At 33.2% G+C, this 26,387-nt stretch overlaps 1 protein-coding gene across 1 annotated transcript; it reads right to left on the bottom strand.

Moving 5' to 3' along the window:
* Window positions 1–1,876: 1,876 nt before the first annotated feature.
* Window positions 1,877–23,637, bottom strand: LOC124366153 (dynactin subunit 2). The gene is given in 10 exon segments (XM_046822476.1): window positions 1,877–3,642; window positions 5,081–5,183; window positions 6,374–6,565; window positions 7,581–7,785; window positions 12,218–12,372; window positions 13,642–13,753; window positions 16,933–17,006; window positions 17,008–17,070; window positions 20,531–20,605; window positions 23,479–23,637. Coding segments are annotated over 10 exon segments (1,200 nt in total). The 5' UTR covers window positions 23,515–23,637; the 3' UTR covers window positions 1,877–3,457.
* Window positions 23,638–26,387: the final 2,750 nt, after the last annotated feature.

The raw sequence follows: 26,387 nt of genomic DNA, 5'->3' as shown, positions 1-26,387 counted from the left end.
AACTATTAAAACTTACAAATATCCACAGCTCGGCACGAAAGTGATACAGAACGGCAGCGGCAATATGGCGGTCACAACAAACGGCGTCGCGTTTTCTTTTACGTTCAAAATAACAAGCTTGCTACGTCATAACCATAATACAAAGAGGAATAAAACTCATCTGTTCCTTAGCATTTTTCTTCCCGAATCCAATGGTGCATGAATTATATCGATACGTTACCGGAGTATATTATAAAAAGTAATTATACGAGGGAATGTTTGATCGACAAAATTTTGACAGTTAACACCACAAAAGCGGCATTAACCGACATAATTATGTCGATTAACAGTTCTAGGGTTAATAACAGTTTTAAACCAACAACAGTAAACTCATTACAAAAAGACTGCAATCCCTCAGTTACGAAGATGGGAACTATTATACCAATGGTTAACACAATCCTCCAAACCTAAAACCTGTGATGAATCCCTCCCTTCAGCAAGCCAGCAGTTTCTATAGATATACAAGTTGTTCCATATGTAGCCAGCCTAACTTCAGGAAGTTATTCCAAAAGTGAAAAACAAACAAAAAATGTCTTGTGAAAATGTTGTCTATCTTACTCCATTTTCTGTCTTGTCTATGTGATTTTTTACAAAAAATCTTAATATCTCAGACGTTACTTAAGATAAACTCGTGAAATGGTATGAATGGTATTGATCGTTTAAATGTTCCTTAAGTTTCATTTTTGGACATTAAAAAAAATGACATTCATGAAAAGATTTTTAATTTTTAAAGTTTTCATTTGAAAACATTCAAGCAGTTCAGACTACCACCAACAAGCCCTGAACATTTGCAGGTTTGTGAGGAACAAATGGGTAAAACAATGGTTGGGGCTCTGGTGGCGAGTACGCGAACCATGTAAAACCGCGTACACTGGATGTTCACACTCTTCCCGTAGGAATGATATTATCTTTCAGAAGGGCTCAAAGTGAACAGACTAGCATGCTCTCTACTGGTTAAGATTGCAGTGCAATCAAAAATTTCTTTTTATGTGTATACTTTTGTGTTCTTTCAAATTAGTGAACCCTAGAAGATAGTTCTCAATCACTATCAACTAGTAACAATCCCTGGCATTCATTCAGCCCTATAATTCAAACCTTGCTGTATTTTTAAGATGAAGTAACAAAAAACCTTTGACATTTTAAAAGTCTGATAGCAGGCGCTGCCATCTATACTGCAACTGGAATGCTAATATCGGGTGTTTAAGTCAATGTAAGCGTTACAGGATAATATTGTTGTTTACATTGATTATTCTAGATGTTATAGATTGTTCACAACTCGTCACGTTATCTAAAGAAAATAGTTCCAGTGATTTGGATAAGCCATCTAATAGTTTTAAGACCACTGTACAAGCACACAACTTGGAGTATTTTGAAGTCCAAAGAGCAATTTTTCCTAAGAAAGAAATTGAACATCACCCACACCAGTTTAACACTGTTTACGAACATCAAACATAAATAATAGTTGTATCATCAGACAACTAGATAAATCAAACTCATCACTTGCAGGGCTGTGTATATGGTTAGCTGACACCGAGTTAACAATTATTTACTTGTCTGACGGTTGGTCAAGCTTTCAAAATTTTGATCTGAAAAAATTATTGTTTCATGTTTTTAACTCTTGATAACCATTTTTGGCCTTGTCTAGCTCAGCTGAAAATTGATCTCTTTCTTAGGGGTAAAATTCTGCTATCAATTTCAAGAAAAACCAGGTTGTGTGCAAATACAGGCTCCTAGACTATAACACGTGTTTTTTTTAATTGGAACCATTACCAAACAACCTTATACACATTACAAGCGTAACTTATCAGGTCATACAATGGCAATAAATAAAGAGCAATTTAGTAAGATAATAAAGGCTTTAATACAACTGGCCTCTCTTTAACAAACATTTGAAGTAAGGTTTGGAGTGTAAAGAATGTACAATCTGGTGAACATGCATAGAAACTGTCTTCATAAAATGTAATTATTTTTAGATACATTTCAGAAAAAATAACAATTAATACAGTAAAAACTCATTAATTTGGAAATTTCAATACTGCAGATGTGTAGTAAAAAGTAGATATAGAACCTAGTCAATTTACATTGCTAGATCACATCTATAATATCACTTTTGACAACTGCATCCACTCGTCTGTGTATTGTAGTTTTTACTAACACATTATATTTTTATTCAAAATATTAATCTAAATTAATGGGGTATTACTGTGAAAATATTGCAAACAAACTACAAATACACAATATGCGTATTTTTACTGCATTAAAAAAATCTTGCCCATAGGTTTTTTTTTAACCCTTTGTACGATTTAAGCGTAATATCTCGCTATTTCTTTCTAAGTAGAATAAATCACAGTATCTCAGAACAATACATTATATAATTCTTAGTTCATAACAAAACTTATTTGTAATTTATCATACTTCAAGCCAATTTTAATGTGCCTTTTTGATTTTAGTACCTTTCTATATTCTTATTATCTTTTGTATTTCGCCTTAAAATAAATACCGTGCCAACTATAATTTTAACTTTATGTAATTATGGTAAAAAAATGAATTTGGTTTATTACAATTACTGTATTGAACATCAATAAAATTTATAAAAATAAAAATGTTTGAAATAACATATGTTTTCATTACTTTGCATACCAACCAAACTAAAAAATAGCTATCATAAATTTAAATAGTTACTTTTTGTATTCAGTGCAAAGATATTAAGTGATTAATTTCTTTACAGCGTACAAAGAGTTAACAAGCATAAACATATAATAAAAAATAAATCTCTACATATAACCTTCAAATAAATTCATAAAATTAATAGTAGCAAAAATAAACTCCACCTTCAAGCAGGGTTTCAGGCATTCATTATCAACAATAATTTGGATTTTTAAAATAACATTTACCACCACAACCTTTTCCCAAGTTTACATAAACACACGATCTGAACTCCAGTGTCTATGGCACTCCTCATTATATAGCACTTGAGTTGGAAACACATCTAGTTAAAAAATAATCAAGTCCAAGTACAGGCCATAACAATATTTTTGTAATAAAATTATTTAATCTGGTTGACGTTTCTCTTTGAAATTTGATAAGTTTATTCCCAATCTAGCGGAAATTTTCTCTTGAAAACTTAATATGTAACTTCCGAGAAGTTTCAACAAAATAATATCTGTAACATTCTACCTGTACATGTAAAACAATGCACTGAATAATTTAAAAAGAATTATGTAAATTGTAGCACAGAAATTTACGGACATCCACGAGAACAGAATTAGAAATAGTTATTGTAACTGTTGTTAATTCATGTTGAAATAAGTATCTTTAAAAAGCTTGGTTTTAAATGTTACAAGACTTAACGCATTAAAAGTTACACAAATCAATAAATATAAATCACATATAAAGCTTAACGACTATGGTGTTATTGTTATTTTTTGGTGGATAGAGCCTTGACACGTCCGTCTAGAGCTTCCATGTTAGCTTTGATTGTAGCAAAGCTTGTCTTGAGTCCTTCCTCAACGCTCGCTAGAGTTTCACCATTCGATCTCATCTTAGCCATGAGCTGCACCTGAACTGATTCCATCTCGCTCAGTGCCTTTCCGAATTCTCCTCCTGGACACATAACCAGCAATGTAACAAAAAAAAACACACAACAAAACAAAGAAATGTATTGGAAAGTTTGCTGAACATCCCCCAAAATGGAAGTTCTTTGAATTTTATCACATTAGTTTTGTTTAAATTTTATTTTTATAGTAAATGACAGAAGGTGTATTTAAGAATGCCATATCTTTAGGAGGTAAACTTTGAACACGAGGTACAGAAACATATGTAGGGTTGACAATCATAAGCATGATTCAAACTACATACACTTTTTACCCATGAACACAATTACCAAACATAAAATAGGAGATGATATAAAAATAATCATAACACAGTCACAAATTTTACATAGACACAGTGATCTGAAATTTATCTTAATATTAAACTGCTGTAAAACAAAGACCTGCTCACTGACACAAATACTTAAGAACTTCCTTAAATAAGTAAAGTAAAATTTGGGATTTAGGTGAGTCTTGTTCTCAAACCACTGCAAAAATTCTAATAATTTTCCTATTTAATAAGTCATACTTGGAAATTAAGTACTGTTTCATTGTACCGCAGTGCAGTAGTAGGTATTCCATGTATGTGCACTAGTATTCCTTGATCACTGGCTCTCCACTGGCACCATTTTGCTTGCTTTACTATTCGTCTTTAGTAAACTGCGCGCATTTAAAATGTTTAAATAATTAATTAAGACAAGTATTGACCCCTACTGTGAAATTCTTGATGTAATTTGATTTCTACACACGAGGAATGTAAATCTGGCTGAAATTTATCATCAAGTTGCAGATGTTCACAGTGAAGTATGTTAGAATGTTTATTAAAGGTTGAACAAATGTCCACAGTGAGGCTCGGAGTGGTCGGACATCTGTTGTCAACGATGATTTTGTTAAGTGACGAATTGTGAAGGATTAATTTGCTCCCAGAGGTAAAACCAATGCGGCACATTATTATGAGACTAAAAATATAATGATGTGCAATTCAAAAGGAATGAACGGTTAAGGAATTGTGTTGCTCCATGGTAATGTATCACCACCACTTGTATGAAGCATAAGCTAGGTGATCAAGCAATCCGACAATGAGGTGAAAAATGCTGACAAGTCACTTGCAGGAACTTTCTATGAAGAAGGTATGGAAAAGATAGTGACCCTCTACAAGCCTTTGAACAGTGGGGGAAACTATGTTGAGAAGTGGTATAAGATATACTTTTTTACGTAAAAATAAAATTGGCTGGAAAAACATTGTTTTGCTAGTTTTATTTTCAAAACGGTACTTACTTTCCAAATACACTTCGCCACAAATTATAATAACCCAAATTTCTTTAAAAGTAAATAACTGTGAGTATTTTAAAATCGTTAATTTTCTATTAGGGGTGAACTTTTTTGTCTCTGTGGCTGATCACAAATTGTAGGAGAAAGGCAGAAAAGGTTAACACCTGATTGATACTGACCTTGCTGATGCAGTTCCTGTAAAGCCAACATCCGCTCCAAGGTCTGAGGCAGGATCTGGGAGAGGTATTCAGTTTTCTTAGCCAGCTCGTACAATTCGTTTATCTGAACAAGATGTCACATGGTTAGTTGTTGAACAATTCAGTTAAGTAACTAAAATAAATCTCGTTTTTCAAGATGTTCTGCAGATGCCAGGTAAAAGTAAGTAAAATTAAATATTAGTTACAGAACGTGCCATATCGTTGAATCAGGTTGTGGCAAATAAACTGTTGTTTAATGCTCTTAGGGCTGATATATATATTGTTTAAACTTTGCAAAAGTATATGAAGATTAGGTTCTTGCAATACACAAGTATTAAAACTGTTAATTAATATCTCTTATATCTTATTATTAATAAATAATAAAGCAAAACAACTAAGCTTGCATTTATATGTCTCGTACACTAGTAGTTACTTCTTTTTGGTTAGTTGGATTATTAAAATGGAATATTGGAGAGCAAAACCTAAAGCAGCCTTGAGAAAAATAAGATGTCTGGTGCCAGAAACATTTTTTTGATTCACTTTTAGAAGTATGACTATCATTCTAGCAGGTAACATTATGTTAACGGAACACGTGAAGTATGAAATTCTGCTAAATTCTATAAAAAAGTAACTTATAACATTTTTAATCTGCCTTATGAATTTTTAATGGTTTATCCATTTTTATGTGTTTAGATGAATCAGTAAATAACTGTGCTATGTAATAAGAGCCTTTTTACACACTCTTAATGAACTGGACAGTGATACTGTTTTTTTAATAATATTAACAAATCTTTTATTGTTAACTTTGCAAAAAATGAATATTTTTCTGCATAAACATTATAAAGAGATAGAATTATTAAAATTTCTAATTTTAAAGCATACCTAGCATGAGGTTTAAGTTTTAATTTAATCACTACTCAAATTTTTTCCGCAAATAAAATTATTAATAATTTATTAAATTTAACTCCTTTTAATGCATGTAAATATTAAAAGTGGATAACACTAAGTTAATTCTACTTTAATATTAATTACTTATGAACACAGAGAGGAAAAGTATCTTTTCTTGTTTCTTAGTCTACTTAGTCTTTAATTAATGTCATCTGAAAAAATATGACTTTTTAAAATTTTATGGGTGTGTTGAATTATTAAAACATAACATGTTAAATTTAACTTATGTAATACATTTTTCAAGGAGAGAGGCTACTTCCTTTCGGAATAGAAACCACTGTAGAACACATCCAAGAATTATAAACAGTTTAAAATGGTATTTATTACCTTCTTGTCCCTGTCGGGATCACTGGAACCGGTTATTGCTGCGGTTTTCTCAGCCACCTGGTCAAGCTTGGTGAGTAGCGTGGATAACCGGCTCTCTGCAGCATCCAACTGTGCAGAGTCCAGCAGGGCAGCTCGGCTGGCCAAGTGTTGAGCTGTAGACAACAACGAGTGGTCTCCCACCCCCAACCGCGACTGTAACGCAATCCCAACAGTTTTAAGCTTGAGACGGAGGCCTGCTATGATCTTAACAGTGGCAAACTTCGGTTTTCAATGAATTCATGACGTATGAATTTAATTTATTCACTAACTAATTTTTTTTTTAACTCACTAATAATTAGACAATAGCTCTTTATTTGCACAATTCATAGAGAATGGCATTAGCGTCAAAGAAACAATATTAAATAATTAGAAAGAAAACAAATTTACTTGTGTCAGTTATCAAATTAGGTTTATGTCTATAAGATAAAAATTCATTTATTGAATAAAATGGGTGTTTTAAAAGTCAGTTCTTTAGTGTTTTATTACATTACTCAATAAACTGTAGTAATCATGACAGGAATTTTAAGTAACTCAGTAGCTATCTTTGCTATCACCCACCAAAACCGGTTGGTAATTAATTTAGTAGTTACGTAATGTTTGAATAGATGTCTGGAAGACAATCTTTGACTGCCACAAACAGCTGCAATCTCTGACCACCCTTGACTAAGACTAATTTATTAGGTACCAATTTACAGTTTGTTACAATGAAATAAAAGTACACTTAATTTTTCTGGTTCTTATACAAACAGGGTTCACGGACCTTGGTGATCAAACACTGACTGTTGGTTCTGCCTCACTCATATGTACAGACGGTAAATATGACCTGCCTGTCTCCTGACAGGACAGACTGATGATATCTCAAACTCCTTGGTTTTATAGTAGAAGAGATTTGAGTGACAGATTCCAAACTGAACAATTAAAGTACATTCTTATGAAGATGAACCGTTTTACGGATCTAAAATTGTTTTTAATATAGTCTTAAGGACTTTGTAAGGACGAGAAATATGATAACCCACTAGTTTGGCGGGTCTTAGAATTTGTAAGGACGATAACTATGACAACCCACCAGTTTGGCGGGTCTTAGGACTTTGTAAGGACGAGAAATATGACAACCCACCAGTTTGGCGGGTCTTAGGACTTTGTAAGGACGAGAAATATGACAACCCACCAGTTTTGCGGGTGTGGCACCCACAGCCTGCTCTACCCGTGCCAGCCGCTGCTCCAGGTCTGCCAATCGTGCCGTCTGTGCCAGCTGGGCATGGCCAGGCCGCAGTGTCAGCTGGAACTTGACTGTAGCATCCCCTCCCTCCCCCTGACCACCTCTCTCCCGCTGTTCTGACACCTGAAACTGCTCCAGCTGAGACAACAGCTTCCTGCAAACAAACTTGTCAGATACATCACCAGCCACGCTACACATGAACAAATTAAGATAACGAGAAATGAAGAGATTGAATCAGTCTAGACATGTTCGTTCGCATGTTAGGGATAATCAGTGACAAAATTATGAATCTATCCCTTTAAGCTGCACTACTAAATACTAAACCAACTAAAGATACAAACTTTGATAGAAAACAAGAAAAGAATTTAAATCATTTTTATGGAAACCGTGGAAGAGGAGGAAGTGAGCACTAACTATACAGACCTCTGAGTAAAAACTCCACAATTAATTGCAAAAGTTATATATTTGAAACTTGTTTGGTAAGTGCTGAAACCTAGCAGACAAACAAGACAAGATGTTGATCAACAAGACAACACCAACCAAGACATAATGTATGAAAATTATGTCCTAAAGGTACACAGTACTATAAACTATACAATACAAAATACAGGCTACTATGGATACATAAGTTACATCAATGCTTTAAAGGGCTGCTTGTGAGTTTCCACATAAACTTGACATTAAGGTCAGTATTATAATTAAATAAAAAAGTATAATAATAAAGTATTATCATTAATTATTTTTATAAAAAGCAAATAGTGTAGTTAAAATGTGTTTCAAAGAAATTAAATTTCTGTCAAAAGCTGGTACTGTGACGAGGCTTGTGTGTGAAAGACCTCGAACTTCTAATATAAATGTAGAACATTATTCTTGGCAGTGAAAGGGTTAAGTTAAGCACAAGTCATAATGTAGACATCAAGTCATTTACCAACAGATCACTTCTCTGATGGCATAGTGTTTGATTTCTTGAGTTGCTGTAGGCCTGCTTGATACACCAACCCTAGACTTGCAGGGTGACTTCCGTGAGCTGGCCATTCCTAACCATACAATTATTTCTCTTCTAATGTGCAACACTGTGCAATGTTAGTTGAACTTGCAAATAATTTTTCACCATACTTGAATTTAATTAAGTATTTATCTTCTATATATATAAAAATGAATGTTTGTATGTTTGTCCTTTATGGAATCGTGAACTATTGGACCGATCATGATGAAAATTTGTACGTATATGTATTTTTCCACGGAGAAGGTTTATAAGCTATGCCCATCCCTTTCCCGATTCAGGATTCCGCCCCACTGGTTACAGAAATACCCATAAGAAATGCATTGCAGCAAACATATGTTAACGTCTTTTCAAATTTTTAATCAGCTGTTCTTTGTAAACATATATTACACTTATAGTTTTAAAGCATAGAGTAAGCTTAAGAGAAACGACAAATTTTGTTTAAACTGTTTTTGCAATCACTGTTAAACATAGACTTTACTATCCAGATAATACAATTCAAATTTGACGTAAAAATTCACCTTTAACTGCAATATTTATTTAATATAAACCATGCTCATGCTTGATCAGAAGAGTAATGCAGATATCATAATTACTATCTTACGTTGGCTACAAATATAAAGAATGTTATAAAATCAACCTTAGTTGTTTTTTTTGACAGAAGTATGGTTCTCAAAACTCCGTGTGTACATATTCTCTCGATCGAGACAACAAAGCAAGCTCAATCGTGGCATCGGAGATATAACTAATTTAATCTAAAATTTATTATAGTAAAAAAAAAAATTTACTAAGTAATATAAGGACTTCGGTTCTTAAGATTTGCGTGCGAAGCCGTGGGTAACAGCTAGATAGAGGCAGGAATATGGTACATACCTTCATAATACGCCCAAGAGGCTCACGATGGAACGACTATCAATTATCTCAGCAATGTTTAGAATGTGATAGAAAAAGAATAAGTGAATATAGTGTACTGTTTTCAACGGGAAATTGCGTGCGAAGCCGCGGGCAACTTTTGCAAAAAATTATTGAAATGCGCAGCAAAGCGCGCCGGGCCCGCTAGTTTTATAAAAATAATTAAGAAGGGCCTGTTTGTGTTAAGACCACATTCATAGCCTATGTTCGGGAACACTAAACGTTCTTTGTATTTACAAGACATTTGTATTTCTGAAATTTTACAAAACAAGTGATCAAGGAATGTGTCTGTGGGAAAAAATATTTTGTGTTTTTTAAGTCCATTTTGTAATGGCTCTATGGTTATTTGTCTGTAAATATATTCCTAACAACATTTGAATGAATTTACAACATTTTGGCACAATAATATTGTAAAATTAGTTACAACTACGCTAGATGGATAGAAATCACAACAAATTTTAACATAACCACGTTTTTTGTTTCTTAGTAAACCCGTATCAAGGATACCAACATTATACACATTCATTTCCAAACATTAGGAAAAACAGACATAAAATGCATAGGACAAAGAGTCGAATTAATTCCTAACTTTCAGAACATTTCTATCTAATTTGCTATTAACCCTCTGCCAAATGAATTGCAGTGGCCCTTTCCACTCCTAGCAAACATTTTCGGGGACTGTCCGTTGAGAATTAAAGAATGTTTGTTCTTTGTTTACAGTTGCACATTGTATTCAAATTTAAACATATTTCTTTTATTTTGACAGACAAATTTTTTCATTGATTGCTTATATTACCATAAATGTCAATGTAATCTTGTTAAGTCTTGTTTTCAATTACTGCATTGTTTTCTTAACAATACATTTTCACTGTTACTTGAACAAATGGTATGTACATTGCTGTGTAATTCATGATCAATTTCACTTAGATGAAAGCTTAAACCAAATTAATATTTATTGTGTAAACACAAAGTTAATCAATTCTAGAATAATGGTTATGCTCTTTTTTACATTGATTAGTTACGTTACATCTAATTGAGAATCAAAATAGTTACACCGAAATCTGTTAATTAGCCGCACAACAAATTTAACTGCGCATTACTGGTCGATTCTGGCTGTTAACACGAAGGGCGGGTCGAGTGCAGACGGCCACTATCATGCGTGAGAGGGTTAAGAGGATAAGTTGTACAAAATCTAAATCGGACAAAACTGTAGAAGCAAATCGCTCTGCATGCCATCCTCCTTGCAAACAGTCGGCTATACTTCGTTGCTGTAGGCACCCAGTGTTATGAGCAAAACTGCTTGTGGTATTGCCACAACACCTGTGCCAATGAATTCTGATCATATAGTATTCATATATTATAATATAGGATACATTATCAATAGAATTCTCCTAATCAGCCATATGATCTTCACTAGAAGGAATATAACAATAACAGATCTAAGAACTAAGTTCAGTAAGGATCTAGCTACTCCAGGTATGAATATTTGGTGAAACAAAAGGAGTCAGAGTCTAACAGCAAAAAGCCAATTTGCATTACTTAAGCATTTAACCTATTCTTCAAAAAAACCAACAGAAGTGTATATCACAATAGGAAGGTATTAAAAGGGTTAAAATATTAATCCTTTGTGATCATGAGGCCACTTTTGTGGCCAAAACATTTTTCTCACTCAGCTCGGTTTTAGTCTCAGGTGGTTGTTCTCTGAGCTCGCCGGGCCACGCACAGAGGCCGGCTGTGTTCTGCGTCAATCACATGGCTGAATTTAAATAAATTTCCTAATAATTTACAAAGTTAATTAGCTTTAAGGTTAAAATGCTATCAATAGCCTATACATTATATGCTTTTAAACAAACCTAGTATTATCCAATTAAAGTTACAGGTTTATCTGTTTTAAATAAAAATAGATAGGATACACTATAGCAGCTACAGTGACACTGACAGTCGGATAAAAAATATTTCTGAACGATGTGTACTACAATGTGCTGCACATAGAGAAATATTAATTTAGTTATCCACAACTGGATAAGGATTAAATTTAAATCTGCATAATATAGTAGGCCACACTTAGTAGTCTGGCAAGCTAAACGGCAAAACAGCAAGGGCCACTAGGGCATGCCCCGCCGAGCTTAGGGATAGGAGATCTAAAATCATTGACCTGAGACAGAGAATATCCCATAGCCACATTTGTGGCATGGCGATATGAGAGGACAATCGCATGAATTTGATGCTGATTGTAAAGGTTTAAATGATAATGTTAAACTCCATTATAGAACCTCAACACTTCTGAGTTTTCATATCTCCGATGATAAGGGAAATATAAAAAAATTGTCAAAAATAAAAAGCTTTAAAAATACTTTCTCAATCAAAAATAATAAAATGTAGGATTTTCGATAAGAGAAAACAAAATTCACCTCCATATTGGAAAATGGCTGTGATTGATGTAATTATCTTTAAATGTGTCTAAAAACAACGAAAGGTTGCCAATCTAAAATTTCCTGTCAGATTTACAGTTTTGAAAATCAAAACACAACAGTGATCCACAATAGTGGGGGCTCATTTAAAAAAGGAATCCTGTATACAATGCAAATCTTCTATCTGACCAAAAAGCTATTTCCCTGTTTTTAGAATTCTTTACACTTGGGACTTGGTAACAACATTAATCGGTATTTACTTGAACTGAGCTCCCTGAGGATCTGTCAAACTGCCGACCAGCTCCGAGCCCAGTTTCTCCTCCAGTCTCAGTTCCGTCAACTGTTTGACCAGCGACTCCACCTGTCTACTGAGAGCTGTACACGGCTGCTTGTTGCTTTCATCCTTGGCCACTTCCTGTACACATGAATTCAATATTCCAAATTACTTTTAATGAAAGTTAGCATAAAAATATTTCTTAATTGCATTAGAGAAAAATGTACGATTATTTTAATTCACTTTGTTTCTGTACTAAATTGTTTACTTTTGAAACATGTACATTTTCACTAGTGAACCTAATATGTAGGTATTAAAATTAAATAAGTATACTACTTTAGCTATCTTATTTTAAATGGTGCAACAACATAGTGTGGACTGCAAAAAACATGGTTATCAGCCGGGCACAGGAAATCCTTTCAGACTAGTTAGAAAAGTGCACCCAGGTTAAAATGGAATCAAACTAAAATCAACAATACAATAATTTGTTTTGTGTCTTTTCCCCCTCCAAGTCAGTAAGAATTACTAATTTTCTGGTTAGGTAGGCAAACATTCAGCCATAAGCAAATTTAATACTTATCTTTATATAAACTACAAACATGTTTAAAGGTTCTCATAATAATTTTATTTCTCTGATAAAAAAACCTGATTATTATTTTTGTAACATTATTGTGTTATCACAAAAAGCGTAATCAGTTCATATAATGAACAGGCCATGTCAACCAAAATACTACAGTATAAAGATAAAATAATGAAACTTAGATTCATAGTTTTTAGAATATCTAAGTAGCTTATCTTCTTTTTTCATATATAAAACAAAATACACATTAAGCCACTAAAAGTTTTAAAAGTATAATTATAAGTAAATTGTATCTTTTTTTATACAATTTGTTTTCCTTGTTGCCATGATCAAGAAAATCTGTCAAAAGTGTATGTTTATAGCCATTGTACACATACATGTACTTTATTGAAATGGTCTAACACTCAAGCTTTAAGTTCAACCAGAATTTTATTTTAAAGACAAATATATATTATACCTTGTGACTTCAAATAGTGTTTGGCTATTTCATATACATAACTGTCTTGTAATTGCAGTTTATAATGTGCAGGCACCTTGAAAATCTTTATATTTTGCAGCACCGCCTACTGGCAAGTTACATCAATGGGTATAGCATATAAACCTTCTCCATGGAAAAATATATATACATAAAAAGTTTCATAATGATCGGATAAATAGATTCTGAGTCTATCAATGTCATATATACAAACATCCTCTATTATATTTATAGATTTAATCGTTAAAGGTATATTTATTTAATCAATATATATTTTAGTTTATAGATAACTAATAGATGTTGCACTGATAATTATTACATTAAGTTCAAGTGATTATATAGTAATAATATAGACCTTTAGCTCTGCCACTTCGTCCAGCAGCTCCCTCATCTCACACTGTAGCCGCTGGTACTTCTGGATAGCCGTCTCCTTCTCCCCTTCACCGGCCAACTCCCAGTCACCGGATCTGTAGTCACAAACGCATTAGGCTCGTAATCCATTCATTGACTTGACATATGATTCAATAGGTAATTTTGACTGAACATCAATGTAACCTATCACCGAAGCAGGTGACTAAATCTTTCTTCAGTCTGTCTTTTTGTATCTCGAGAACAAATTTTGCATAAAACTATTTCTACATGGACAAGACCGACTTTGATGATAATGATTGTTCCCCATTGACCAGCATGCCAGTCAGCAGCAACCTTTGACATGATTACACTGTACATTTTTAATTCTATCCTTACTGCAGGCTATCATGCAACACATGGCCTGGCATACCCCTACATTGTAAATATAGCAGACCATTCTATTTAGAACTAAGGCTGGCCATTACATTACATAAAGCTTTCACTGATCCATTGTATTAAATACTGTAAACAAAAAACATATACAAGGTGTGTTCAAAAAGTATCGCGAATTTTGTGTATTTTCAAAAATTATTTATTTATTTGTGAATATCTATTTTGTCCTCTTCAAAGTGATCCCCCTGGGAAATTATACACTTGTGCCAACGTTTTTTTCCAATCTTCGAAGCACTTCAAAAAATAATTTTTTTGTATCTTCTTCAGCTCCTCCTTCGATGCCGTCTCTATCTTGTCAATCGTGGCGTAGCGTCGTCCTTTCATGGGCCTCTTCAGTTTCGGGAACAAGAAAAAGTCACAGGGGGCCAGATCTGGGGAATACGGTGGCTGCGGTATCATTAGTGTGTTGTTTTTGGCCAAGAAGTCGTGTACAAGCAGCGATGTGTAAGCAGGGGCGTTATCGTGGTACAAATTGCGCATAACTTGCAGGTAATATTCCTTATTCACCGTTCTACCTTGTGGCAAGAACTCATGATGCACCACGCCCCTGCAATTGAAGAAAACTGTAAGCAAAACTTTCACATTCGACCGAACTTGGTGTGCTTTTTTCGGTCTTGGTTCGTGCGGCAGCTTCCATTGAGATGATTGAGCTTTGGTTTCCATGTCATAACCATAAACCCACGATTCGTCACCAGTTATGACTCTTTGGAGCAAATTCGGGTCATGGCGGACAGATTCCAACATCTCATTAGCAATGTTCATGTGATGCTGTTTTTGATCGAAATTGAGCAATTTTGGGGCGACCCGTCTCATGCCCAAATTATCGATTAAAATCGAATGGCACGAGCCAATCGATATGCCTAGGTCCTCGGCAATTTCTCTAACGGTGATTCGACGATTGGCCAATACCATTTTCTTCATTTCATCAATTTTTTCGTCTGTTGTAGAAGTGCTTGGGCGTCCGGCACGCTCTTCATCGTTCACATATTCTCGGCCTTCTGAAAACATTTTGTACCAAAGTAGCTTCTCCGTATGCCACAGTCAACATTCGGAATGCATCCGCGCACTTAATTTAGTTTTTCGCACAAAATTTGATACACGTTCTTTGTTCCATTTTTTTGAATAGGTAAAAATCGAAGACGAACCAAAACACATGCAAGCAAAGCAGCTGTCAACAATTAACTGAACATTCAAAATGGCCGAAATTGTCAACATAAGTGAGAGACATATGTACCAACATAACGCCACGAAATTTGTATATATGTAACCTGCGAAAATTCAAAATTCACGATACTTTTTGAACACACCTCGTATGTATAGAGTGAGGTAAGTTAAAGAAAAACATTGTATTCCATTCAAAATAATTTTCAAAATTTGCTCCCTAAGTTCAACATTAACATAAATTACAAGGTAGGAGTACAAAAACCATGTGTCAAGTAATAGGCTTTGTAATAATAAAACCTTATTGGATGAACTTTAACAAAGCCTATCACTCAACGGGCTGGAACATTTTTTGTCTGTCGATATTTCAAAAATGAATTGGCTTATAGACTTGAAATTGTGCATGAAACCATTTCTACAAGAAGAATATTGAAATAGATGATCACGTATATCACCCATGTCACCCCAAGGGATTTGGCTGAGCGTTAGTGAATATTTTTACATTGGTCTTACCATGATGGCAACGAGAAATTAGAGGAATAAGTAAATTTGTAAATAAACTAAATACAAGCATATGTGATTTACAAATGTTGTCTACCTACCCCAACACAACATAATCTTTTGCCGACTTTTTTTGTTGCATAGAGTAAAAAAGAAAAGAATTTACACTTTTATTATTTAAATGCTACTATTAAACCCAAATTAACGAATAAAAGTGTGAATGTGTTATATAGCCAGATATCTTGAGAAATATTTCATCCATAGACGTTAAATTTTGCATGCAACCTCATCGAAGTCTCCTAAGCAACAAGTGGTGTGGTGTACTCCTACCTTGTATGAAAAATCTGAATGTGTTCTGTATTATGACAATCAAGCATTTGAGTTACACCTGTTTGCCTTGAAAATATTTATTAATATTTTAGTTTAAGTCCGTTTTTACATTGTTGCTCTACTGAGTTTTAACTTTTTCGGTTTACACCAAGTTCAGATATTACTAACAACAGAATTAAGCTCCACTATGGAGAGACATTTTAATCCCCTGAGGTTTACATTTTAAATTTAGTACCCTTTGATTAAAATCTGCTCTGAGTCGTGCCACTGGCCGCTTATGTCAAGAACTTCAGTTTGTAGATACTTATGTGAGTTAGGCGACATTCGTGGAATTCGATTCAGCACTTTACTGCGTTAGTCTGTCTTCCAAGCATTAAGAAGTTATGTTTCGTTATATTATTTATGTGCTAATTTTAAAGGCAAACCTCCAGTTCCAATTGCCAACAACTTGTAGAGTCCTTGATTTTTCACTCAGCCTACATCTGGCAATAGGCTACTACAATCTCTTGTCTTACTTATGGTACTGCATGGTAACACATAAACCTTTCAGTAGAGGAAAGACCCACAACACTTACTGTAAAAGTGTTGGATTAATTTAGTCTAATAATAATAACCTCTTCGTTTGCTTTTTGGCAATATATCACATTATATAGCAGTCATCAATATATGAATATCCAAACAAAACATACTCTACACATTCGCACATAGTCAGACTTATATTTCACTCATTCACACTGGCTGGATCCAGCTTTTAAATTTTAATAATTTTAGATACCCCGGCAACTTATCATGAACTTCTCCAGCGAATAAAATGAAGTGAAATCTTAATTTGAAATAAGACTGTACAAACCTGGCACTGTATCCAGTGCGAATCCGTCGGCTGAGTCGATCAGAGAAGTCAACATTGGCGGAGTCTAACGTTTTTTCCCTTGAACTTGGACAAGGCTGTTGACGCACTGATGTGTAGACGCTCAATACTATCGGACTCCTGTAAAATCAAGTATTCAAGGGTTCAGTAGATCCCAAACATAACTCATAAAACTGTTCTACAATCAAATTTACAAACTTCTTGGATGAATTAACGTGATAGATGTTAATTAATTCTAATTGTTCTTAAGTTTATTAAAATTTAATATCAGAAAACAATACTGTAATTAACTATTCAACAAATCACCATAATGAATTAATTTGAATAAAGTAAATAAAATTTGTGCAACTTTTCTGTTTGACAGAGACAGAGGCTGTCAAGGGCGGTGTAACATTATTAATTAAAACCTCACATAAACAGTGAAAAGATATAAATATCCTTAAACCTAAATTACATAAATGACTTACAAAGGCCTGACAAAATAATTTTAATTCCATGATATTTATATAATAAAACTGTAGCGTAATAGACATAGTTAAATAATGTGTATACTGTATACTTGATGGAATGTATTAACATAATATAGTAAAAATAAGCAAAATATAGAGTTTTATGCAATTACTAAATCATTATACAAACCCTAATGCATTTACGTTGACAGATACATTGCAACAGTGATGGCTGAATAAAAATATGGTAAAGACCCTTTTTGCGTAGAAGGGATAAGGAGATGGAATACTAATGTTGACAGACAAATTTAGATTGCCTGTTTCAGTACACTCTTGGAAATTCAACTGGTATAAATAAAAGCATGACAGAGAGTGGATTAAATTTTGAATTGAACACCTTATTTGAACACTGTACATAATACAATATCAAGAAACCAGGAGAACAGTTCAAATTTGCTACAATTCTAAAATTGAAACATTTGAATTGTCCACATTTTTACTACTCTGAAAAATACAGTCCGCAAATACACATTGCTTCAGGAATTGACATGTTTGTTCTTTCTTATTAGAACATTTAAGCTAGGACTTAAATTTGTTGGCTTACGTATTTCATGTATCAACTGGTAAAGGACTTGTTATTTGACACATTTTCTGAAAATCACATGTCCATCTCAATTAATCGTTGTTTCATAAAACTGTAAAAAAAGTTCCTTCCAGATGTACAATTCTATGGGATTCACAATAGGTAATTGTTACACCTAATAACTGCTTAGCTAGATCATGCATGACTTATAAATAAAAAAATACTTTACTTAGTCAAAAACACAGGCTTTTCTCAGAAACAATAGTGACAGATTTGAAACATACCTCCACACCATTATAGTCTTTCGACTAAACAACTGTTTTACTTTAACAAAATCAAGAAGCATAGGATGTGTGCTACAAAAACTGTAGGAATTTAACAAATTTGTTGTAAGATGTAACAGTTTAGTTAGCTTAATTTTCTTTTAAAATAGTCTGCAGTATTCAACATTCAATAAAAGTTTAAAATAAATTATAATCATTAATATGATTTATCCACAATATTCAAAATTGAGAAACAATTAAGAAAGTTGATATGCTAGAAACTGACCCAATTGAACAAAGATAACAATATTGGGACTAGGTAGTGATTGTTGTGTTTTGTTTCAACATGAACCCAAGGGAAGAAGTGCAAGGTAGGGTAAAGTATTTCTTCCCCGGCAATGCTGCAAACACTTTGCTATCTTTTTTTGAATTTGTGGAACATCCAAAATGCGTTGTCCTTTCTTCAAACAACAATGAATATGCTGTAAAACCTGTTTTTCTAAATCTTAAATGTTACTAAAAACTACTAACAATTTATAATTTAGAGATGATGACTACTTCAGTAATTAAATTTAAAAGTATACAAAATATTTTAATAATTAATTAATTGTTACTGTTGAGAAAGCAAATTTTACTTTATTTACAATTGTATTGATTATTATACTAATGATATCCATCCTGATTAAATATATCCTCTAATTAAAATATCCAGTGAGTCAGCACACATCTTAGGTAATTAAATTATATGCAACAGCATTTTGCTAACTTACATTCTTCCATCCCATGTGATACCAAGTCAGGTGCATGTACTAGCTCAGCTAGTAAAAATGTATAAATAACAATCAAGCTACACAAAAAGCAGCTATGATGGAGTGTTGATTATTTATTAATGTCGAGTTAAGCTCCAATTCATCTTCCTCTTGTGCAGTGTCTGGGGTTTGACCTTGATAACGACTTGACTCCTGAAATCTGGAGCTCAAAATGAACTCATTACATCATTTCGACATCAGAGAAATCTATGCCACAAATCTGTAACAGCGTCAGATTTCAGACACTGCACTAAGAGGAAGGGGAACTGTAGCTTAACTCAAAATTCGCAATAATCAAGCTACTAAAATATTTACTGTAACAATTTACTTAAATAATTTACTGTAAAATATTAGACATTGCACCAAAAAGTCAGATCTTTGTATTTTTGCCGATGATACATCTCTTTTGGTCACAGCTCACAATCAAGTGGATTTAGAGATCAATGGTTTTGTTGAATCCAATGCTCTTCTTCAATGGTTTACCTCAAATGGCATGATTGTGAACACAGACAAGACCCATATTCTGAATTTCACACTTAGATGTAGTTTTGTGGACAACTTACAGGTAATGCTAGGGGAGTGCATGGTATCATGTGTGGACTCAGTGAGCTTTTTAGGTCTTCAACTTGACTGCAACCTGACATTTGAATTGCATATCAATAAAATAGTAAAAAAACTAAGTTCGTGTTTGTTTGCACTGAGAAAATTGGCTTCTTTCGCTAATTCACAACTACTACTAACTTTGTACTATGGCTGCTTTTATTCTCATCTTGTTTACGCAGTTCCCATTTGGGGAAGGAACTGCAGAACCAATTTCATTTTTAAATTGCAGAAGCAAGCTTTGCGGATTATTTTTGGGCTAAGTAGGCATCAATCTTGTAGAAATGTATTTAAAAACAACAACATTCTTACTTTCCCAAGCATATTTATTTATGAATCTTTAGTTTTTTTAAAAAAGAATGAATACTTTATGACACTAGCTAACACCAATTCAGATTATTCACTTAGAACCCGGCTTAACATTCCAGTTCCACAACATTCTACTTCTTTTTTTCAAAAACACGTAACTTACAACTGCATTAAACTTTTCAACTCACTTCCAGATGCTTTAAAGGTGGATTGTTCTTTAACCTTGTTCAAAAATAACTTAAAACAGTTCCTCATCGACGGTTCCTTTTACAGTGTCCAGGATTTTTTGCATAAATTGTAAATAGTAGACTAAATATAGTTTTTTTTTTTTTTTTTATGTATACTTAGCATAACATGTAACACTGTATAAGTTAGTTAAGCTAGCCCTGTGTGTATACTTTAATGACGTTGCTAATGCATGAAAATGTTATTTTGAGCAATAAAGGATTTTGATTTGATTTGACTGTAAATTTAATTTATTGTACAGTCAGCTTAGCACCATTTTATAAAAAAATTTGAAAAATTCAAAATGATTTATTTCCTTTACATTTTTAATACGGAACTTACCTCTTCAAATATTTCTGCATTTTGGTCCGCTTCAGGCAAATCCTTGGTTTCATATATATCAGGCTGATCGTAGGCCTAAAATTGATAAAAATACAAATATACAATTTTTGAACATATTCAAATGTAATACAACAAATAAAAGAATTTACCTTTATGACTGCAAGGCATATTTACCTCGCCAATTGAGTATGCTTTATCGTTGTATTCAATAGAGACATTTTTCATTTCATTTCATATTTTGGCGAGAGATTAAACTCTAAACCAAAAGTGAACTTTCATGAACATTTTTATATAAAAAAAGCACAAACAATATATCTTACATTAGTAAGATTACCGATATCAATAACACAAATGGAAAACAAAAATCTAAATCAAATGATGTTAGAAGAATGTTACTTCTGAAGGAAAAATCTTTAAGGGTCTTTGTCTACTAAAGATTTGTTTTGTTAACATTCTTTATTAAAATTTATCCTTCTGATTAACTTTAATATTTTAACTTATTAAGGGAATTACATGGAATCAGCAAATAAAATAGATACAAACCCTAAGGATATATTATATGGGATTGACAAATTATTAAAATTTTACACTAACATTATAAACAACAAAATCAACTATGGCCTAGACTTAGATATCAAAGAAACCTTACAATATTAATAACTTGCCTGCTAGATATCAATGAATAACCGCTTTTGTGAGATGGAGGAAGAATTCCCCCATAGGTTACGGGAGCCAAACCCACATGTTGAACAAATCTCGTCACTTGTGACAAATATCTCACATATTTTCCTAATTCATCGCCATTTCCATAGTCTAAAAATATTAGTTACTTCTTGCGGTACTTTGGGATTATACCGACCACACTCGCATGAAGAACAAAAAATATAAATTTATAGAAACAAACATGATAGAACGAAAAAACAACTCTTTAATTACAAGCATTTCCAGGTATTGTGATCTGTATTGTTGTCGCTGTTATGTTATCTTTCTCGAGAATCCCGATTACGGCAGGCCGCACGGCATCACATGATTATTTAAGTTTTTTGCACAGTACATAATTGCCTTTCCATTACAATTTAATTTATATTTCTGATCAGCCCCTCTAGAATTTGATATTTTACTGATATAGGTACTATCTCGAGGGATGTTTTTCTTCCATTGACATCAGCGTGGGGCAGCACTTGTGATCTGTATTGTTGTCGCTGTTATGTTATCTTTCTCGAGAATCCCGATTACGGCAGGCCGCACGGCATCACATGATTATTTAAGTTTTTTGCACAGTACATAATTGCCTTTCCATTACAATTTAATTTATATTTCTGATCAGCCCCTCTAGAATTTGATATTTTACTGATATAGGTACTATCTCGAGGGATGTTTTTCTTCCATTGACATCAGCGTGGGGCAGCACTTGCTGCCGAAGCCCGCGCTGATGGCCGGAGGCACTCGCATTTTGGGTGGCGGAGTGTGATCAAGAATAAAAACAAGTTTTGAGTGTTTTTTTTCAATAAAGAGTTTAGTTTTTGTTTGGTAATGTTTGTTTTTGTTGAATTTTTGTATTTGGAGAAATGTACGGGTAAAACACGGAAGTACAAAGCGACGCACCAGCTGAACGGGCGGCGAGACTGCAATCACATTTTGCATTACACATTATTAATCACATTCTCTATCGTTTTGTTATTCTATAGTGTTGTTATTTATTCGTTTGTTATTCATTGCTCTGTTATTTTTGCTTTGTTATGGTTATTATTAAGTCCGTTGTTTTTGTTCTTTCTGTTATCTTTGTCTAATCTAACTGATTCGTAGTACTTTCTAGTCACCGTATTATTAGCATTCGTGGTAGAGTTGTCGGATATCTTCGTTGAGTAAGTATTTAAGTATTCAATGTCAGATTTAGTTGTAAGGCATTGCATTGACAGTTAAGCATCTTGTAGCATAGCTATTGTTATATCCAATTGTTTGTTTTACTCGTTAAGTTTTTTGCTGTTTTTTTCTTCTTCTTAATATGTGCCATTGTTGTAAAGTGTAAATTGGTATATTGCCGTTGGATTGTAAATAAATAAATCACGATATATAGTAGACCGCTGGACTTTGACCTCTGTCTGATGGAGAGGGGTTTGCGATAAGACAATTCCTGTTTTATATTGACGAAATATTGTTCTACGCTAATCTAGTAATCAGTAGAAGCAAAATATCAAATAATGATTCATGTCTGCGTGTGGTCGGTATAATCCCAAAGTACCCTTCTTGCTGTTTATTGCTTACATTAAAAATTAATATAACTAATACGTTGAAATCATATGCTAAGTTAAAGAAATCGGAATATCGAATTACGATGAATTATTCCTTCGGATAAAAACATTGAAAAATTCGATAAAAACAACCGAATAACAAGTGTAAGCCGCTTATTAAAGTCTACCTTGTCAGCAAATTAAATATAGATATTGCATAACAAGCTGTTTTTGGGGGGCATATCACCAAAGTCTCACGAAATACAGCTTGACAATTAAAAAAGCAACGTATGAGTCATGGAGCCATCTCACACTGAAGGTGAAGTCTTGATTTTATGGGTAATAGCAGCACCCAGTAAAATAGATTTAAGACATGAATGTTTATCATCAAAATTTTTAAGTAAAACGGTCATTAAAATTAGCCTATTGATGATGGAAACTCAGGGTCAATAGCCCTGAGTACCTTAATATTCAACAGCTAGGAACCAGAAGTATTTATATAACCCTTTTAGGCTAATCTAGGCATGGTTACATACATATAGAAACTGTATGAATTAATATGAAATAACAGCAGGTAACATATGGATAAAGTTAGTAAAGAAGTACCAGAATATCCGTCCCTATATTAACCTAGTTTAGTCAAAAAAATTAAACTTGTACAAATAAATTGAAATTACTTTAAAGTTAATTTTACGTAATATCATCATAACTACTCACTATGCCAATGAGATTTGCGTACTTTGGATCAGCCATTTGTTATTACAAATATATTACTCTACGATTTACTTAACAACTCTATATCCAAAAAGTCCGAACCCGAACGTATCTGTACTTCTAACAGCCTAACCTCAAAACATTTCGACTCAGTTGTTTTCTATTTGCAAAAAGACATACTACTTTTTATACCATGCTGCCTCACTGCTTACGTATCTTATTATCGATTTGTAACTGTTGTCAGAGGTAGATCTTTCACTGCATTTGGTTGAGTTAATGTGATAATCAAATTGTTATAATGTATACACAAATATTAAAATATGATGTATTATTTGTGAATAAAACAGGTTTGTATTACATGTTTATAGTAAGCTAGTATGTATGGGGAAAAACTACGTTTTCATTAATTTTTATTCTGTTTGTTACCTATACAATAGCCTCTCGTCCATTTAATGTTTTTGTTTTTCTTTACACAAAAATTTATTTTGTTACAAGTAAAAACGTATAATTCTAAATTAAAATTGAATAATAACTCCCTGAAACTATTACTAATACATTCTGTAAAACTTCATATTTTTATCTTCAGCCGTTTTAATTTGGGCCAGATTACAAAAATGTTACTTTAAATGTATGTAAACTTCACAAAATAACAAAAGAAAATGGAAAGGCAGTCGCGGAACTGGCCTTTCATATTTTTGTAATAATTTGTATATTTAATATATTACGATGGTCTCTTAATTCTAAATATTCAAGTAATAAATATTCATACATTTTCATTATTATCTTTTATATTAGTTTCTATAATTTGGTCGGTATCATTTTCACTGCAATCTTTGTTCGAAATAGTAGCTTCATTTTCATTGTCATTATATACTAAAAATGAAATTATGGGTTTATAATAACTGAAATAATAAATAAAAATTCTGGAGTAAAACCTTGTGTTCTATATCTCGTTGTAATTATATATTCATCGTTGGATATTGTTTAATTTAATTTATCCTAAACAGTCAATTAATGGTTTTGACGTTTTATCAGCAAAGTTTGTATTGAAATCTGTTTTTACGTAATGTTTTTTAAGTGAACGTAAAGTAAGGCCCAATGTGATTGAGTAAAGGTTATAATTATAATCAACAGAAAGACTACTTTCCTTCAGGATTAAATTATATTGCGGCTTTGTTAGCTAGAAAAGCTATAATTAATTTATTTGTAACCCTTTTTAAATCTAGTCAGGACGAAAATAGTAGTGAACTGGAATAGTAATTAACATTAATCGTGCTGAAATAAAATTTATAATCCGATGATCTTTAAATAGCCCTATTAAATGATGCGGTAAGTTAATCAATTTGTACAATGGATTCATTAAATAATGGACATGAATAATATGGTAAAATATATTTTACAGCATATTTTAGTCTTTGTTTGATTGTATTTACAGCCCCTTATAAGAAGTAGTCACTTCTGTCGGTCATTCCCGCTATTGCCTTTCCATTTCCCCCCGTGAAAAACATACCACCCATAACGCGCCAAAAAAGTAATTACTTCAAAAATCTGTTTTCAATTTTTTGTATTCATGTAAAATATTTTGAAATGCTATGGATTTAACATAACAAATGTTATCCGAACATCAATTGTACCACTCGTCTTATAATTTGTATATGACTCAAATATAAAGTTAGATGCCACCTTACCTTGGGAAACTTACAAGAAATAATACCGCATATTAATTTCTTGTGACAAATCATAATGAACCAAACCAACGTTCATGTTTTCATAATCACTGCTAGTATTTACATCGACGAGACGTCGATGTGTTTCTTCAGATTCGGTACTGTGAATCTACTGTAGATTTTTATAGATAATGTATAAAAATCGAGGATAATGTCCAAGTGCAATCTTGATTTAAAGTACGCAAAATATACCAATTTATTTAATGAATGTTTGTGTAAAGATATACAATTATTGTTATACTGTCCGCATTTTGTGTAGGATAAACTTTGTATACTGTTGAGTTTTTTATAAAAATGAACAAAATAAAAAGTCACATACTTTGCATGGCTATACAATTGTTTCATATTTTTCAAAGAGTCATTACTGAAATATTGGTCTTTACTAAATATTGAACATAATATACTGTAAGCGTTCAACTTTTTTTAAATACAATTTAAACCATATTATTGAACTAATTATGTGTTAGTAGTTTCTTTTTCGTATTATTAATTCTTGTTAGCTAAACCATAACATGAACAATTACGAGAGGATACATACAAGTTGTAGTTTATCAGATCGTCTTATCCAGGAAAGTTTTGGTAGTAGAGTTTAGTCTCCTACATTTGCTTGAATGATATTCAAAGATAGAACAAAGCTCTCGTTCTTCAACTGAGTACGTTGTAACACAGTGAGAGCTGAAATATGTTGTCTATCTGTGTCTGAAGAAACGAAACAACGTCGAAACAGCTTCACTAGGCGGAGTATCTACTCTTTTCTTAACGCAAGGTTTCCCAAGAGAGCCGAAGTTGCATAGCAAGTGGGTGGCGCCCACTATGCAAAGCTTTTGACTCTAAGAGTGTATCTCAACTCAGACTACGAAGAAACCCCCCTCTAGTGAGCAAGATGATCGCTGGAGCACGACCAGAAAGGAAGTCAAGATTGATGATTTCTTTCCCAGGTAGCATGAGCTACAGACTGCGCGAAATATGGAAACTTCGGACGACTTCAGCACGCGTAGTTCACACTAAGTCCGGTCCACCATATTTACCGACCCGGCATCGGCATCCAGTGATCGGGAACGCAGTCGGGCTGTATCTAAACCTTCCAGGAACCGAGACGGCATCCAGCAGCCGGGACCAATGCATTCTTACGGGGGTATTCACACACGCTCCTATTCATCGGAAACGGCAGCGGCGGGAGAGGCT

The sequence above is a fragment of the Homalodisca vitripennis genome, chromosome 7 (assembly GCF_021130785.1).
Source record: "Homalodisca vitripennis isolate AUS2020 chromosome 7, UT_GWSS_2.1, whole genome shotgun sequence".
In the NCBI taxonomy this organism is placed as follows: Eukaryota; Metazoa; Arthropoda; class Insecta; order Hemiptera; family Cicadellidae; genus Homalodisca; species Homalodisca vitripennis.
The sequence above is the reverse complement of the archived record's forward strand: the minus strand, read 5'-3'. Positions and strand labels throughout refer to the sequence as shown.